Here is a 17615-nt window from a genome sequence, read left to right on the forward strand (position 1 = left end):
CTGCAACTCGATCAATCCTCTTTGTATTACTCCCTAACCCTCTATGTACTTCTCTGAGTCTCGACAACCCTTTATATAGCCTCCCAGACACAAGAAATCTCGCTCAATTACTCCAATAATCCTCCATAACTCGGCATTAAAGAATATATCCTCGGGAATATTTTCTTCCCTTTCTTGTCTTCTGATGCTGTCAACCAGTGTTCACATGCTCCAAACATGTTGCCAACACATGAAAGAATGAGTCACACGCTGAAAACACTCGCAGTCTTTCAAAAACAGCCCAACAGAATCCCGAGTATCATTCAACTTCTGTTTTACTTCAATCCCACGTTGCATCCTTATTCCTTCGAATTTTATGGACTTACCAGTCTTGTTTATATGAAACAGACCCAACACAACAGATTTTAGCGATTGAATCTGTCTAGACAACTTCCCAAACCAAATCAACAGTCTTGGGTTTTCAAAGAAAAACTGCAATTTTCCCAGTTTTTCTCCCACACGATTATCCAGACAAAATGAAACGATTCCGACGACCCTACCATGCCTGTGATGCTCAACCAAAACTTCTCAAACAATTTTAGCCATTGAGTCTTAGTCGAACACCTCCAAAATCCGAACCCTAATTCTGCCACCATTTTTCCCGCCAAAACATAAAATTCAAACGAAGAAGAAGGTTTCCCCTTATCCAGAGAGCTGGGGTGCCAATAGTAATTAGTGTACCCCTTATCAAATGAGATACCCCTTATCCATGAGAGTCCGAATAACATGTGTCCTCCGGGTGCCTATATCAACTTTTCGAGCGGATTCTTCCAAAAATGTTTATTGCCCAAAAATACCTACAAACACAAGTTTATTAGCGAAAAATGAGTCCTAACTACTGTAGTTATGAGTGAAAATGCGTCGCAGTTACGTGATTATCAATTGATAGTATCCACTGCTTCTTCGGAGAAGATATCCTCATTGAGAAGATCTTTAACATGTGTCTTCATGAAAACAAGGTTAGAGTTATCCTTTTTCAACTCAATTCGTAACATATCGATACCTTTCATAGTAACGACGAGCTGCAGAATTGCTTCCTCAAAGTATTTAAGAAAATCATGAACCACTTCAGCAGAAACCATTTCTTCATGCTCTACATCTTGATGAGTATATGCATAATAGCATGAGACATCAGAATAATCATCAGGATTTTGAGCATTGACATTGTCAGCATCTACTGGTGTTCTTTTCTTCTTCCCTTTGGAACCGTAACCCATACCTTTATCAAGAAATCCTTTTGTAAAATCACAAGTGCGAGAAGGATTTGACATTCTTGATATATGAGAAAAATAACCTAGAGTGAGATAACTCAACTTCAATAGGATAGGTATATAAATCCTTTCCCAGTGAGTATATTTTTAGCGTTTTTTAGATTCGGTTCTTGAAATAACACAAGGGTACCAGTACAAACACAAACTTAACCCATAAGAGGGGAAAAAACATTCCTTTCACATGGTAAATACAGCAAAATTTTGCTATGTGAAAATTTTCTTTCACAATTCTTAGCTCAATAAAAAAAAACTTAATTTTTCAACACTAAAAAAAATAGGCACTTGAAGAGATTCTTGAGACAAACCAATACTTATGCAGAGTTGTTTGTGGATAATAGTCTAGCTATGAACGATAAGAAAATAGCTCGACTAAACAGAAAACACTTCACCGATAAGTATACCTGATTATTAGCATAACTTACTCAACGTGATTTTTCATGAGTAATATTTCAAGCCTTTTGATTAATTAGCACAAGTATGAGCTTTATGCTCATCAAATGGATATTGTTCATGGTTAATCCCCTTTTTCCTTCTAATTTTTGGAGGAAACCCTTTTTGATGTGAAAAAAGTATCATAGAACTTATTATCATCAAAGTATGAGACTAAGTTTGAATCCTTACCAGAGGAAGTTTATTTTGAGGATATTAACAGCATGTTGATAAGATCCTTGTATCCTTCAATTATCAGATTTAGGTTGTCCATCATAGCTCCATTGTTGTTTTCACCTTCTGGTACTTCTGTCACATCTTGAACAACATCCTCCACCTTAGTTTGAGGAGGACCTTTCTGAAATCTTCTTGACCGATTTGTGTTAATGCTACTATTATGAGTTTGTACGTTGGTCGAGCAGATTGAACTGACTTTCCTGGAAGGATTCACAAGGTGGGTACTAAAGCCAATTGTTTTAGACGTCCGATTACCGTTTACACCTTTGAGTACTAAATCTAAGGTGTGTTGAAGTCGACCAAAATAGTTGTCATTCAACCTCAATTTGCACTTCCACTAAACCCGTCCTTTTGAATCACAAAAGAGACATACTTTCTGATCACCAGAGTGATTAGAGTGAGTATGATTAATGACATTGTAAGATTTCTTCCTTCCTTGAGATGGTGATTCCTTGATTAATGGAAGTTGCAAGCACGTCTTTAGCAAACGGAAGGGTTTGCAATTTAGCTTATGAAAATGATTTCATCAGAGAAACATGATTACATGTAGTCACATTTTCTAACATCACAGTTGAATCAGAAACAATTGGTATAGTGTACTCCATAGAACATCCTCTACATTGAATAGAGATATTACTCAACAAACGTTCGATTTCCAGGGCATCTTCCTTGAGTTTAGCCTCGAGTAAGGTTTGTGATGAATAAACTACAACATTTTCCTCACGAAGAATCCTTAACTGGGAATCATGATCATTTACCATACCAATATTCATATTGACCTTGTGTTTCAGTCTATTGATTTCAACAGCTGGATTCTAACTAGTTTTAGAATCGCTGCACTTTCTTGGGCTGCTTACCTTTATACTTCAGAGTCAGACTCGTCAGTAAGATAATCAGGGTAACACTTATCAATACTTATATGTTTCATGGGAACAAAATGTTCATCTATGTGTGAGATTGACAAGTCTTTCTCTTTAATAGATTTCATAGAAACATATAGAACTTTTGTATATGGTGATGCGTTTTTCAGAAATATCACTTCTGTTCATAGAGTCAGATTGCTAGAAACATAGACTTATGGGGTCTTAGCGTGTTTGCCTTCTCCGATACCAATTGAAAAACAGGGTCTAACAACCACGCCCAATATTTAGTTCGGCAATCTTTATGGACTAACTCCAATATAATTCCAAGAGAATCAACTAGACAGGCAGACTCAATCAAGGAAAGATATCCAAGAGTTATATCGCTTTCTCAAATCAATCAACAAATCAACAGGATGGAATCCGTAAACTGATTGGTATGAGAATAAATTGAACGGTACCAAAGACCAATGTTCAAGTGTCAATCAATTTATATCAACAACCAAAGGTTGGATTTACCAATTGATTGGACTATTCACAACCCGTGATATTTCAATTATTTAAACAAATATAATGCGGAAACGAAATAACACAGACACCATAAATTCTGTTAACGAGGAAACCGCAAATGTAGAAAACCCCAAGACCTAGTCTAGTTTTGAAACCACACTGTATTAAGCCGCTAAAAACACTAGCCTACTACAAGTTAATTCGGACTGACATGTAGTTGAACCCTAACCAAGTCTCACACCGATTAAGGTACAGTCGCGTTCCTTACGTCTCTGAATCCCAGCAAGACTCTACGCACTTGATTCCCTTAGATGATCTCACCCACAACTAAGAGTTTCAACGAACCAAAGTCGAAGAATTATAAACAAATCTGTCTCCCACAGATAAGTCTATTCTGATAGATATATTTGTCTCCCATAGAAGTACCTACGAAGTTTTTATTCCGTCTTTTGATAAATCAAGGTGAACATGAACCAATTGATAATCCGGTCTTATAATCCCCAAGAACAGCCTATAAATATCAATCACCTGTACAATAACTTAACTATATGGTAGTACAAGAAGTTATTATGGAAGTACAAAGAATGAGACGAAAAGCTTTGTGATTACTTTTTATATCCTACCCATCGAAGATAAATCTCGAGCAAATCTTAGAGAAGATAGTACTCAATATTATAGAACAAGTAAGATCAGAACGCACAACTGCAGAGAAAATAGTTGGGTCTGGCTTCACGAACCCCAATGAAGTATTCAAGTCGTTAACCTATAATGGTTTTGGAAAAACCTAGGTTAAAGGAGAATCGACTCTAGTCGCAACTAGGACATAGAAAAGTGTCGGGATTAGGTTTCCAGTTGCTAGAGTTCTCCCTTATAGTCTTTCAAATTAGGGTTTGCTAACAATCAAAGCTATGTTAGCTTAGAAACAATGTATTCAATATTCACCATTAGATGAAAACCTGATTTAAGATTCAAGCTAAGTTTGCTTAAAACCAAAGCAATATCCATCGTTAGATGGTCTTAGCTTGTTACACACAAATGAAATATACCTTCATTTAGATATAGGTAACCGTACCTAAACGTGTATATTAAGTTGGCTCAACAATAGTTAACCGAAGTTAGCCATATGAACACTTGTATAAACCACATTCATTTAACACTTGTAGATCAAATATGATGATCAACCAATCATGAAAGATAATCAAATTAATCTAATTGTGTTACTCATAGAGTTGTTCAGTTGTATATATCTCATATAAGTATACAAAACACAATTGAAACAAAATCGGATTTGATTCATGATTGTACAAAGTACTTATACAAGAATCAATTCATGAACATTAAGCCACGGTTGCAAAGATTGCATTCCTTAATTTATTAAGGTATTTGCTCATGAGTACGAAATCATACTTAACCGATTTTAGAACTTTAACCACTAAGTTTGCAAACGGGTATGCAAACTTTAGTTCTGGACTTTGATCTTGTCCAACAGTTTGCAAACCGGTATGCATACTGTTGTCCCGGACCGTAACTCAGGTAGAACTGTTTGCATACTGGTATGTAAACTTGGTTCCCGGACATTAACAGTTAAAACCATTTGAATACTGGTACACAAACAAGGTTTCCAGACCTGAATCATTGATCAATCGATCAGAAAGGAAATCGCATACAGTTAACTCGATTTTCAGTCTCACATTGATCTACCGATCAGAAAGGAAATCACATATAGGCTTATATGTGGGAGGCAGATTGGTTTAAAGTCTTCAATTGAGTTGAAGCAACTCTTAGGCTGTAAAGGACGCCTGTTAAGGGAATCGTTTATGTAGATTTTGCTGGGATTCAAGAGGCGTAAGAAGCGCGACTGTAACTGAATTCATGTGAGGGTTTAATTCGGTCTCAACTACATTCCAGTATGAAGTTAGTTGGTAGTAGGCTAGTGTTTGTAGTGGTTTAATACAGTTTGATGTTCAAGTCTGGACTAGGTCCCGGGATTTTTCTGCATTTGCGATTTCCTCGTTAACAAAATTTCTGGTGTATGTGTTATTTCTTTTCCGCATTATATTGTTTATCTTTATAATTGAAGTATCACAGGTTGTACGTAAATCAATCAAAGTGGATACATCCATCCTTGTTTGTTGGATACGACTTTGATTGATTCTTGGATATTGATTTTTGAGATCGTCTAAGTACTCTCACACATAGTCAGGTTCACGTATTTGGTTTTGTAAACTTTCTGATTGTGAGAGAAAGAGATATAAGATTTTTGTATAATTCCTTGCTGAGATTCATTAAGTTGAACTCTCAGAATTGTATTCGAGTTCAGTCCATACATGTTTCCTAGGAAAAAGTTGATGGTGTGCTTTGGTACCCACCAAGTTTTCAATTGGTATCAGAGCAGGCAAACACGCGAAAGACCTAATAAGTTTGTGTGTAAAGCAATTTGATTATATGGACAAGAGTGCAATCTCGATAAACATACCGCCATCCTTTGATGGAACAAATTACTTATGGTGGAAAATTGTTATGCGTTCCTTTATACAAGCGCGTGACTTCATGGAAGATTGTGGTTACAGGATACGTTCCTCCAACTGTTGTTAGAGACAAAATCATTGTTGCGAAGCCATTAGTAAAATATAGTGAAACTGAGATAAATGCTGCAAAACATAATTCTGACGGGTTAAATGCTATTATCCACACCATGAGCCACGATCTTCAATACCATGTGACTTCGAGCACTACATCTAAAGATGCTTGGGATATCTTAAAAACCGTATTCGAATGAGATACCTCAGAGAAAGAAGTTAGGATTTAAAACCTAAATTCTGACTGGAAAATCTTCGTTTGTCTGATGAAGATTCGTTTGATGAGTTTAATCAAAATGTGTCTGGAATTGTTAATGCATGTTATGTGTTAGGTAAGTCTATTACCCAAAAGGACATTGTGAAAATTCTCCGATCTTTACCAGCAACATACGAGTCTAAGAAACATGTCATCTGAGAAATCTTTGTCTTATTTAGATTTCAGTGCATCCCCAATCAAATTGGCACAACTTATTTGTGGCCATGCACATTCACATTACCAACAAGATCTCTTGCATGTGTTGGTTGACAATGAGACTGTTGAAAAGATTATAAAATTAAAATACCAAATTCAGGAAGTGATAGGTTGAGATGGACACCTAAAACAATGACTTTTTTTCTGTCAAATCAGCTAACGGGGTTGATAATGATGCAGCAGCTAATGTGGCTCAACAAAACTTTCCTTGGATAAAATTCTAGAAAGCTAGATTTCCTTTAAAGATTTTTCACTTTTTATGGGAATGTGGCCATAACTGTCTACCTGTTAAAGAAAGCCATACCAAATATGTGCAGAACATAGATAACCAGTGTCCATTATGTAACTCTGAAACTGAATCTTTATCAAGTCAGTAGAACTATACAACTTTTTTTAGAGAGTAGTTTTACAGGCATATTATGAGGAAAAACTCTAAAAAACTGGATTAAAAGTTGATTTGCGAGTCTCATAAATATGAATGACCTAATCATTTCTTCAGGTATAATACTTTGGAACATCTGGAAATTTAGATGCTCAATTGTATTTGAAAGTACCGATTTACAGGTGAACAAGTTAGTTAGTCAGATCCAAAATGATTTGAATGAGTGGAATGATTACTTCAGCAAACAGACTGCTCATAGTACTCATCTGTCAATACCTAAAGTTGTAGTTAGATGGACTATCCCTCGATCTGGATTCCATAAAGTTAACTTTGATGCATTTTTTTTTTTTAAAAATTAACAAATCAATGAGTATAATACTAATTATGCTTGATGATTCATGTGTTTTTGAAGGAGCGTGGTGCAAGCCTGGAGCAGCTGAATGAAGTTATTAAATGGGCTAAAGACCGCAACATTTAGCATCTGCCGTTGGAGGTTGGATGCCTTGATGTAATTAGGACAATGAAGGGTACACTAGCAACTCTTATATGGACTAATAACTCCATAATTCTTGATTGTTTAGGCACTCTTAAATGTTATAGCCGATGGTTTGGTCGTTTGGGGATTAATTTTGAGTAGCCAGAATGACTTATATATCCTAGTTTAATTGGGGGCCCCAAACAACAATTAGGGGCCTCCCACAAGAGGAAAAAAAAGGTAATTAAAACTCAAATTGAGTCACCCCTTAACCAAAATATTTTTAAATGGCTAAACTGTCCCTGAATGATTAGTATTAAAATTTAATTAAGTTAAGTTAATTAGTGTGGTCAGATTATGTCAGATTAAACTCAGATTTTAGAATCATTTTTTTTTTGTTGTTGTTGTTTGAGTTGAGAAGAAGAAAAGGAGGTTTTAGAGGAAAATTTAGGGTTTTTAGAAGTGAGTAATTCAAGTAGGGGAAATGATGTTGGGGAAGGTTCAAGCAACAAAGATGATTGTGTTGATGGTAAGATTATCTTAAATTCTCCCATTGATTGGATGTATGTCACAACACAGAGAAAGAGTCGTCAATGTCGAGGGATGTATACCCCAATTTGACTGTAGAAAGTCGTCAATGTATTGACACCAAAAATGACGACTCAAACCTGCAACTTTTCCAGGTTATGAAAAATCGTCAGGGTATTAAAAAATTTCATTGACGACCCTCAACAGTCGTTAGTGTTTAGACTATTTAAGTGACGACTCTAAACTGTCGAAGATTCATTAATGGAGGAAATGTACGACAGTTTTGGGTCGTCATAAAAATGATCAATTCCCTGACGACCCTTTGGAAGGGTCGTTACTATTTTGGTTACGCAGTTGACGACTTAAACAGTCGTTAATGTTTTAGAAATGTCGTTGTAGAATGTCGTTAATATCTAAAAAGAGTCGTTAGTGTATGACAGTTTAGAGTCATTATTGTTTTGATCATGATGTATATGACGACCCTAAACTGTCGTTAATGTCAGTGAAGGGTCGTTACTTGAAAAAAAATATTAATCAAGGATAAAATAGTATATTCATCTTCCGATTTTTACACCCCTGAAAAATTTGGGGGGCAAACAAAATTTCATGACCCCCAATTAGAAGTTATGGCCCCCAATTAAACTAATAGCCTGTTCGGTTCAAGTTTTTCAAATCTCAGGAATTGGATTACAGGGTAATCCAATTCCTAGAATTGGATTCCAAGAAATGGATTCCATGGTAAAACAAAATCTGTTTGGTTGGGATAATTGGATTCCATTGTAATTCAAATCTATTATTTACTTAAATATCCTTGAAACTTCTAATAAAGCTAAAACTCAAAAATTTAAGAATTCAAAATTTCAAAACAAATTTGAACCATGGATGACTATTGTTCCACTTGTGTATGAAGCGCCTTTTTCCACATGGTTCTTAAGAACTTCTCAAGTGAAACTATATCTTTTTCATAGACTACAGATTTACTGATTACTTACATAAAACTGAGCGAACAAATTTATAGAGTAGAATCACAACCTTATTTCTAAAGGCAAAAACAAAATATAAGATTCTATTGTTGTATTTCGAATGTAGAGTTCGAACATATAGAATTTGCCAAAAAAATACAACGCCATCACAGAAAAGTAGCAGGTGACAATAATGCAGAATTACTGATCTTTCACAGCAGACTATACAGCTGATGCAGATGGAGAGTTGATGTAATTCATAAACTTGTATCAAAGTAATTAAGAAGTTAAGCCAACTAAGAGTGCTTTTTCTTGCTTCCTAACCTATATTTGTAATCAAGAGTTCTTGCCAGCTTATCTCATATGCCAAAACTATCTTCAGGTTTCATAAAGTCTTAAACAACTCTTCAAAACTACACAAACAAGAACTTAAATTGAAATTGGAGAAAGTACAGTTGTTGCTAACCAAATACCCGTAAGAAAACAAAAGAGGAATTCACTGGACCTTCTAACGCTTCCTTTTCCACCAATGCGGTTCACACCAGCCATCTTCTGAAGCTTCTTTTTTTCACTACTACTTGAGTATTCTATTCTTCACATAGTGAGCCCTCTTCCCTTCTTCCATCCCGAAAAACATTTTGGTCTTCGTAGATGAATCAAGTATAATCGAAGCAGCATCTATCACATCATCATCAGTAAGACCATCAATCTTCTGTAGCTCCTCAAACAAGTGTTTGTTGGTGTCTGATTCTTGGGCCAATGTACTACGAATTGCTTCAAAATGTGAAAGAGTGCCTGATACAAACTTGCTGAAAGAATTAGCCATCAGATTAAGACCATTCGAATCACCACTTGATTCACCAGATCCAACATCCAAAGAAGATGATCTAACCCTCTTCCTCCTCCTACCTTTATCATTACTATTATTGGCTTCGTCCACTGATCCAGATTGGTTACTTTGTTCGCGTTCTGTTTCTTGTTCAGTTTCCTGTTTTGTTTCGTTCTCCCTTTCTTGCTCATCTTCTTTATCTATCTCTTCCAACTCTTCAGCTAAAGAAGCAGCTCCTTTACCATTTGCTCCATCTTCAGCATATATTTCAACCAATGCGTCCAAATGAGGAAAAACTTTCCCATACACTCCCTTTATACTTGGATGAGACTGCAAAATCCACAAATTGGGACTTCAAAAAATAAGAACAACAAACTGGAAAAAATTAAACTAGAAACTCACAGTTCATAAATGAAACGAAACAAATGCAAAATGAAATTGCGGACTTGCCAGAGGCAGTGTTATTAACGCGAATGCAGAAGCTACACCCATGATATTAGTTAGCGAAGACACAGGTGAACGGTGAGTATCAGTGCAGTAACAGTGCAGTTAAAATAAACAGTGCACTGAGTATCAGTTGAGTAACAATTGAGTAACAGTGCAGTAACACAAAGATGTAGAATAGTAGACTTACTAATGCGCATTCAAGCCTTGACTTCCTCAAAATCCATACACAGAGACCTTATCCCACCACAAGGTATAGTTATCACCATCAATTGATGCCTATAATGGTCATCGTTACCAAATTCACTAAATATACTTACACTGTTCACACTACATGGTTCATAAGGTAGCTCAATCTCAAACTTCGAATAGTGATTAGAGGAGAAATTAGAGACACGGCTAATTAAATAGAAAGGAATATATTTAATAATGGTTTGAAATTACCTTAGCCCATTCATCAAATAAATTCTTCTCACACACAAGCTTATTATTGACATAATCCCATTCAAAACCACTTCCAGAACTTAGCATTTCGTTGATTGCCATTGAATGCTTCTTCAAAGTCTTTATTCTCGAATCAATGTTGGTAGTACTTAACCCGGAATTGGGTAGTTTCTCAGCTAATTTTTGCTCAATCACTTTCAAATAGCCAGATTTAAATCCTGTATCACTCTTCCACTTGCCATCAAGTGCAAGTTCCGTCAAAACATCAACCAATATGTCATCTTCAGCTTGTACCCAACTCCGATGAGGTGCCATTACTTGCCTGTTTACAACCAAATTATGTCAAGATAATTTCATAAGTAGTTTAACTTCAAATGGAACAAGGAAATGAACCATAGTAACTCACAGATTAACAGTGAGATTTCATCATCTGTGATTGTTGTAAAGGCGGAAAACATAGTAGTCATTGCTGCTATCAAACTCACACAGATACTATAAGATAGAGACAAAAGTCAACCATTTGCAAAAATAAATCTGAAATGAACCATCCCCCTTACTATACTATTAGAAGATAAGTAATAAACCTTGTTCTTGTAACAGTTCAGTACAAATGAAAGTGATAAAAAATGTAACCTAATACAGGAAAATGATGAAATCATTTTAACTAAATATGCGCCTACATCTACGTGCAGTCCATCTTTCCCACATTTGGTCATCTAACTCCTTTCTCTGAACATCCCAATAATTCGAGGAATCGACATGTTCGATCATTCGACTTTCCTGAGTAGAAACCAAATTAATTGGTCCATCTTCATATTCATCTTCCGGTAAAAATTCATCCATAGGCATTTCTCTCCTAATAAGGTTATGTATCAAACAACAGGCCATGATAAAACGGCAATGTATGTTCACAGGATACCATGAGGGACCCCTAAGTATTGCCCATCTCATTTTCAACAATCCAAAAACTCTTTAAATCACATTCCTAGCCCTACAATGTTTCATATTGAACAATTCTTCAGCTGTCCTGGGTTCTAAACGATCTCGCCCCCATTCCTTCAAATGATAACGTTGACCTCTAAAGGGAGCAAGAAATCCTCCACTATTTGGATAACCGGCATCAACAAGGTAATAGTAACCTAAACAAGTAAGCATGTAAACAACCATCACTATCTTAATAAAAAACATGAAAAACACTCGCTAATCCGCAGATTCAAGTTATAATACTCTAACAAACTTACCATGTGGAACTTTTAAGCCATTTTTTTTGTAAATGGCTTCCCTAAGAACACGAGAATCAGCAGCTGATCCTTCCCATCCAGGATATACATATATAACCTCCAAGTCTTGAGAACATACACCTAAGACATTAGTAGCAATTGCGCTTTTCCTTGTACGATACCTAGGCTTGTCTGCTGTTGCAACGTGGACACTAATATGTGTTCCATCTAATGCCCCTAGGCAGTTCTAAAGGTAAACAAGGTGATGTTAATAGTTCATTAGTGATACGAAAAACCAAGTGTTAATATTCATGAAATATAAGGTTAAAAAGGTTATAATATTTCATTTGAGACAATCTCATACCTTAAAGCAGTTCCATCTCTGGTCAACAGAACTTGTAGAGACTGCTACCGGTTCTTTTAACAACTCTCCTTGAAGCCTAATAACTTCTTTCAACACCGTGTTCACATGTCTACTAATCGTATCTCCTGATCGCTTGAATTGAAAACCCACAACTCTATTCTTATGGTGATGCGCAATTACATATAAAAATATCGCCACCATTTCTTCGACATCACAATTCCTATTATCTTCTAGTCCACTAACAGTGCGCAACTTATGACAAAGAATTCTAAAAGTGCGTCTATCGAGACGAAGTTGGGATTTACATTTGGTGTCACTTTTGTATACCAAATCTTCCATCACCCACAATCGTACCATAGTTAATTCAAAACGATCATTAGCTCTTAACACACTGCTTTGATGACGCAAGACATATGAATATAAATAAATGTAAAATAAAGTTACAGCATCCATCGTTGTTCGGATATTGTCTGTCATCATTTCAAGTTTCCTTTTTTTTGTCAAGACTAGAGGTGCCATATTGGAAGTGGGTCTGAATTTGAAAAGGATAAGAAAAAAATGGTCAACCATACATGACTATACAGACACGGATGATAAAACAGTAAACAATCATACAGCCACAGGGTGACTCAATATAGGTCTCAAGTCAAATATCAAAAGTTTTTCAGGAAAAAAAAAAGCATAATCTAAGTTAGTTTTTCATTGTCAAAAAAACACAACACAATCAAGGGATAGTGAAAAGATGATTTCATGGATTATATCATAAACCCAACATACACATGCATAAGCTAATTTTATCATAAAACTAAAAAATTACCGAAATCATTTTAAATGAAATTGGTGAACGAATTATACCTTGAAAGTTCTTATTAGTTGAATCAAAGGGAAACGCTGATAATACTGTAGTTGATTGAGTCGGGAAAAGAAGAAATAAATGAAAGTTAGAGTTCTTGTGGAAGAAATTATTGTTCCTGAGTTGATGAACGATTATCACAAAGCCGCAAATCCAATTGAGATGATAATTGGTCTTTTAATCAATCATTCCTGCAACAAACTGAAAAGAAATCAAAACCCTAACAAAACGAGCAGTTAAAAAAAAATGAAATTACATACAGATAGAGAAGAAAGAAAATACGAGAAGTTAAAACCCTAACCTAATCATCGTATTTCTCCATCTCTCATTCTTCAGTGGTTTCTTTCTTCTTCTCTCTCGATCTCAAACGAAATGGTTAGAAATGAAAAATGAAAACCAGATTCAGATTTTGTTTTCAGAGGGACAGATTCGTAATTTTCGCTCAATTCCCTTTGTTTTTTACGGAATCAAATTCCTTTCCACCCACCCACCAATGCAATAGAATAGAGCACATAGGAGGGAATTGGATTCCTTAGAAATCCAATTCTAATTTTTTTTGGGATGTTCGGTTCAGGGGAATTGGGCCTATTCCCTTGGAATCCAATTACTGGGCTCCCAATTACCCGAAACGAACACGCTGTAAGTTATACTCCCTCCGTCCCACTCCTAAGTGACCTATTTGATTTTTAATTTTGTCCCACTTTTAAGTGACCTATTGCAAATAAATGGGACAAATTTCCAAAAATAACCTTCTCACAAAATCTCAGGCATTTTTCCACGCGTGTCTCTCTCTCGGTCTCCATTTCTCCTTACTCTCACTCTCCATTTCATCGGTTGTATCTCCACCACCACCATCACCATGAAACAAAATATTTTTTCTACCACGATGACCGCCATCACCTTTCTCATATTCATCTTCTCATCTTCATCTTCTCATCTTCAGTTTTATTTGAATCTGATAAAAAGATTACTCAACCTATTCTGTGTGGGTTTCTGATTTTATGAATAGATCTTCCAAAGATTGAAGCTGAATATGATATATCTGCAGTTTTGGTGAAGGCTTGAAGAGATACTGTGACCAAAACAGCAAACTAGTGACCTAAATCGATTACAAGCTCAAAGGAATGATCTTAACTCCAAAGGTGCGTTTTTTACGATCTTGAGTTTTTTTTTCCCTTTTTGTTTGGTGGTCTGATGATTTTGCGAACCTTTATTTGATTCGAAAAGGGTCGATATAATCGAAGTTTAAAAAGAAGAAGAAAAGAGAAAACTATCTGGATTACGAATCTGGATACAATAGAAATCGAAGATTATGCAGAGAAAGATGGAGAAGAAATGGTTTAACAGAGTGATGGAAAAGAAAGGTGAAAAAGGGTATTTGGATTTGCTAATAGATGCAGCAGCAAGGTGACTCAGATTCATCTTGATGAGGTAACATTTTTGACATCCAATGTTGTTTCTAACTAGTTGCATCTGTGTGTCTTTATTCTGTAAATACAATTTGTATTTTCTCTTTTATGAAATACTCTCTCCGAAGAAAAACTTGTACTGTATTTTCTCTTCACTGACTAGGAAGAAAATCTCCACCATGAAACCTCTTCCCTAATTGAGGTGAAGCTAAATTTTCTTCTTCTCTTTTTCTGAATTTATTTCATATTCTCTCAGTTGATATCAGATCTGAATAGTCTTGTCGGTTTTACTTCACAGAGGTTGTTGTTGTTGCTGCTTGAAAGAAATCCATGATATAGCAAACCCTATCTCTGGATTAGTGATTGGGTGACTACCCTTTTGGATAATTTTTAGGGTAAATTTAAGCTCTTGATTTTTTTGTAATAGTTTTGATTTAAGTATTGTTTTTCCTGAATTGGTTTCCGGTTTACTTCAACTGATTCCTGATTGAAGCTCTTGATTTTTAAGTTTATAGATCCTCTGTATTCACTAATGATTTTAATTGGGTTTTCATTTGTTTCCTGATTGAAGCTCTTGATTCTTAAGTTTGCTGAAAATATTGCTCAAAAGAGGGACAACACTTTTGTCAGGATTTCTCCACCTTCTGAATTGGACGAATGTGATGAAAGGAGTCTTGATTAATGCATTTACGGTTCGTGCACTATGTGATACTTTCTCTCCCGCGCGTGGAGCAGGTAATAAACCCGTTAGCACCCTCCCTAGTCGTATAGTCATTGATGTTGAATTTCTGGACCTGAAAATATGTCAACTTGATGTGAGCTTCATATTTTTATACTTCGGCACTCCACCAAATAGTCATGATTCTCCCTTGTTTAAGCTGTTCCGAACTTTCTTCAAATTTCAGGGTGGTGATCCCATTTCGATATGGCCTGGCGATGGAGCAACACAATCTCTTGCAACACAGCGGACACTCCGCTGTCTCTCCCGCATGCTCAATGAGGAAATACTCGCCGATGTCACTATTAACACGTTGGGTGGCACACTAAGAGCACACAAGGAAATTTTATTTGCATCTTCTCCGGTATTTCAGAGTATGTTCTTACATGATCTAAAAGAGAAAGAGTCTTCCATGGTTGATATAGAGGACATATCTGTAGAATCTTGTATGGCCTTGCTCAGTTACTTGTACGGGACCATAAAACAAGATGACTTTTGAAGGCATCGATTGGCACTACTTGGAGCTGCACACAAGTACGACATTATGGACCTTAAAGATGCCTGTGAGGAGAGTTTGTTAGAGGATATTAATTCAGGAAATGTCCTTGAAAAGCTCCTAATCCAAGAGATGGAGGAGATGGAGTTCAGTATGACTTCAAAGCTTTTAATATCCTCTTAGACGTGGTATGTTATGTGATTTCTTGACTCTTAGACACTAGTTAGTTATGTTTACATGTAGACATGTAGTTGCATTGGTGATAAGAGATAAACAAATCACAGATTCTTTTCTTTAATTTTTTAATCCTGCTGTGTATTATTGTGACTTTATTGATTGGTTAGCCTGAAGTCAAATCTCACATACATCACTTGATGTTTTGTTTGATAGGGCAAGGAAATTTCAGGGTACCATGAGAAGGCTACATATGTTACAGATGCCGGGTTCCTGGTATGTCCAAAAATCTGAATAATATGCATGTTTGTTTTTCTTTTCTGTTTTGATAATTCCACATGAAAAATTTGACTGAACCATTCTACTCCAAGTCTCCAACACAATGTATGCTAGCATCTGGAAGGCTTGTTGCAGAAACTACATAATGATATTGTTGCCATGTATTTCGCCAGCAATACTCTCATCCTTGCAGAAATGTCTTAAACATGAAAGGTAATTAGTTGCATCCTTCACCAAATTCTTATCCACTTCGATTTGAGTAGGAAGTTCACCAATGCGTGCAAGTTTCTTTTTCCCTATATGCTGCAATTTATAATTGTTTCCTCCACGAAGCTTTAGAACCTCTACCATGCATAGTTGCAACGAGAGGAATACGTCATTCAGAGTTTGTGCCGATAATTCATTAAATGCTTTATCCACAGCCGATAAAAGTTCGCCAACAGTAGTGGGAGCCTCTTTGTGCTGTAATGATTGTATAGACCTGAAAAACCCAAGATCGAGAACGTTCATGTCGGGACTTTGTGAAGGTTGGAATCTCAATCTAATATCAAAACCTTCTTTTGCCGCTTCTTTTAAAAATTCTTCATCATCCACTTTAACATGTGGTTTTGCATTATCTTGTTGGATGTATATAGTTTCCCCATTGTAGTTTGGCCACTTTTCCCGAATGGCTGGTAACAATTTGTTAATCAAACAAGCTCTTGTAATGTCTTTGTTCACAGATTCAATTGGTTTATCTTCAAGTGTTCCAGCCGGACGATTCTTGCTCGTTCGTTTTGCTGCCTCCTTTGTTACAAAAGGAAATATACCTATCTTTCCATTAAAAACTTCATTTCCGAACTCATCAAATCTAGAACGAGCTACTGCTGCCAAAAACATTACCTTTTTAATGAATCTTTTACTTTGGCATGTACGATATGGTTCGGTTTCTTCCGGATGAAGGTAGTAATTCTCTGTTGCTTTTGTCATAAAAAACCACTTCTCATCTATGTGTATAACATCATACATGGGCTTGGTCATCATATTATCCTTGTAAGGGATAAGCTCAAGCATTCCCAAACAGAATTCTAACCGTGCTTTCTTCGTGTCCACTGTGAAGGCTGGTTTTATTGCGTTCGTGTGTTTTTTAATCGCTCCTTTCTTGACGTATCTATGGACAATTGACTTGGGCATGTTCAAAGCTTTGGCAATGGATCTTATGGTGGTGCGTCTTCGCAATGGTATTTCCATTATCTTGCTGAAATCAACCTTCTTGGGTTTAGGACGAACTCTGGTTGGTTTTCGTGAAGACACGTCAAAAGGTAATTTCTTTGCTTCACAATCTTTTCCTCGTTTCCATATACGTTTTACTGTAGATTCTGATGTTGAAAATAGTTGCGCTGCCATTGGGACTGAGCGTTTTTGCGGTCGTCCCTTCTTACTCTCCTTCAATAAGAAATGGAAAATATCTAGACGTTGTTCATTTGTGAGATTCTTTTTATTTCTGGTTGGAACATCTGATTCTCCTACATGTGTGATTGTTTCTAGAAAACAAGGGTTTAAATCCATCTCCTCCATCTCTTCGTTGTTCATACTGAACTCCATCTCCTCCAGCTCTTCATTGTTCATCAGGTACTCCTCCATTTATTCGTTGTTTGTGAT

General features: G+C 36.2%; 1 protein-coding gene and 1 pseudogene across 1 annotated transcript; one reads left to right on the plus strand and one right to left on the minus strand.

The window, feature by feature from the left end:
- Positions 1-14969: 14969 nt before the first annotated feature.
- LOC113278678 lies at positions 14970-15704 on the plus strand (annotated as a pseudogene).
- Positions 15705-16112: 408 nt separating this feature from the next.
- On the minus strand, positions 16113-17597 carry LOC113278679. Its single transcript, XM_026527449.1, has one exon. The coding sequence runs from the start codon at positions 17595-17597 to the stop codon at positions 16113-16115; it is 1485 nt and encodes a 494-aa protein (XP_026383234.1).
- Between the last annotated feature and the right edge of the window lie 18 nt (positions 17598-17615).

The sequence above is a fragment of the Papaver somniferum genome, chromosome 5, assembly GCF_003573695.1.
Source record: "Papaver somniferum cultivar HN1 chromosome 5, ASM357369v1, whole genome shotgun sequence".
In the NCBI taxonomy this organism is placed as follows: domain Eukaryota; kingdom Viridiplantae; phylum Streptophyta; class Magnoliopsida; order Ranunculales; family Papaveraceae; genus Papaver; species Papaver somniferum.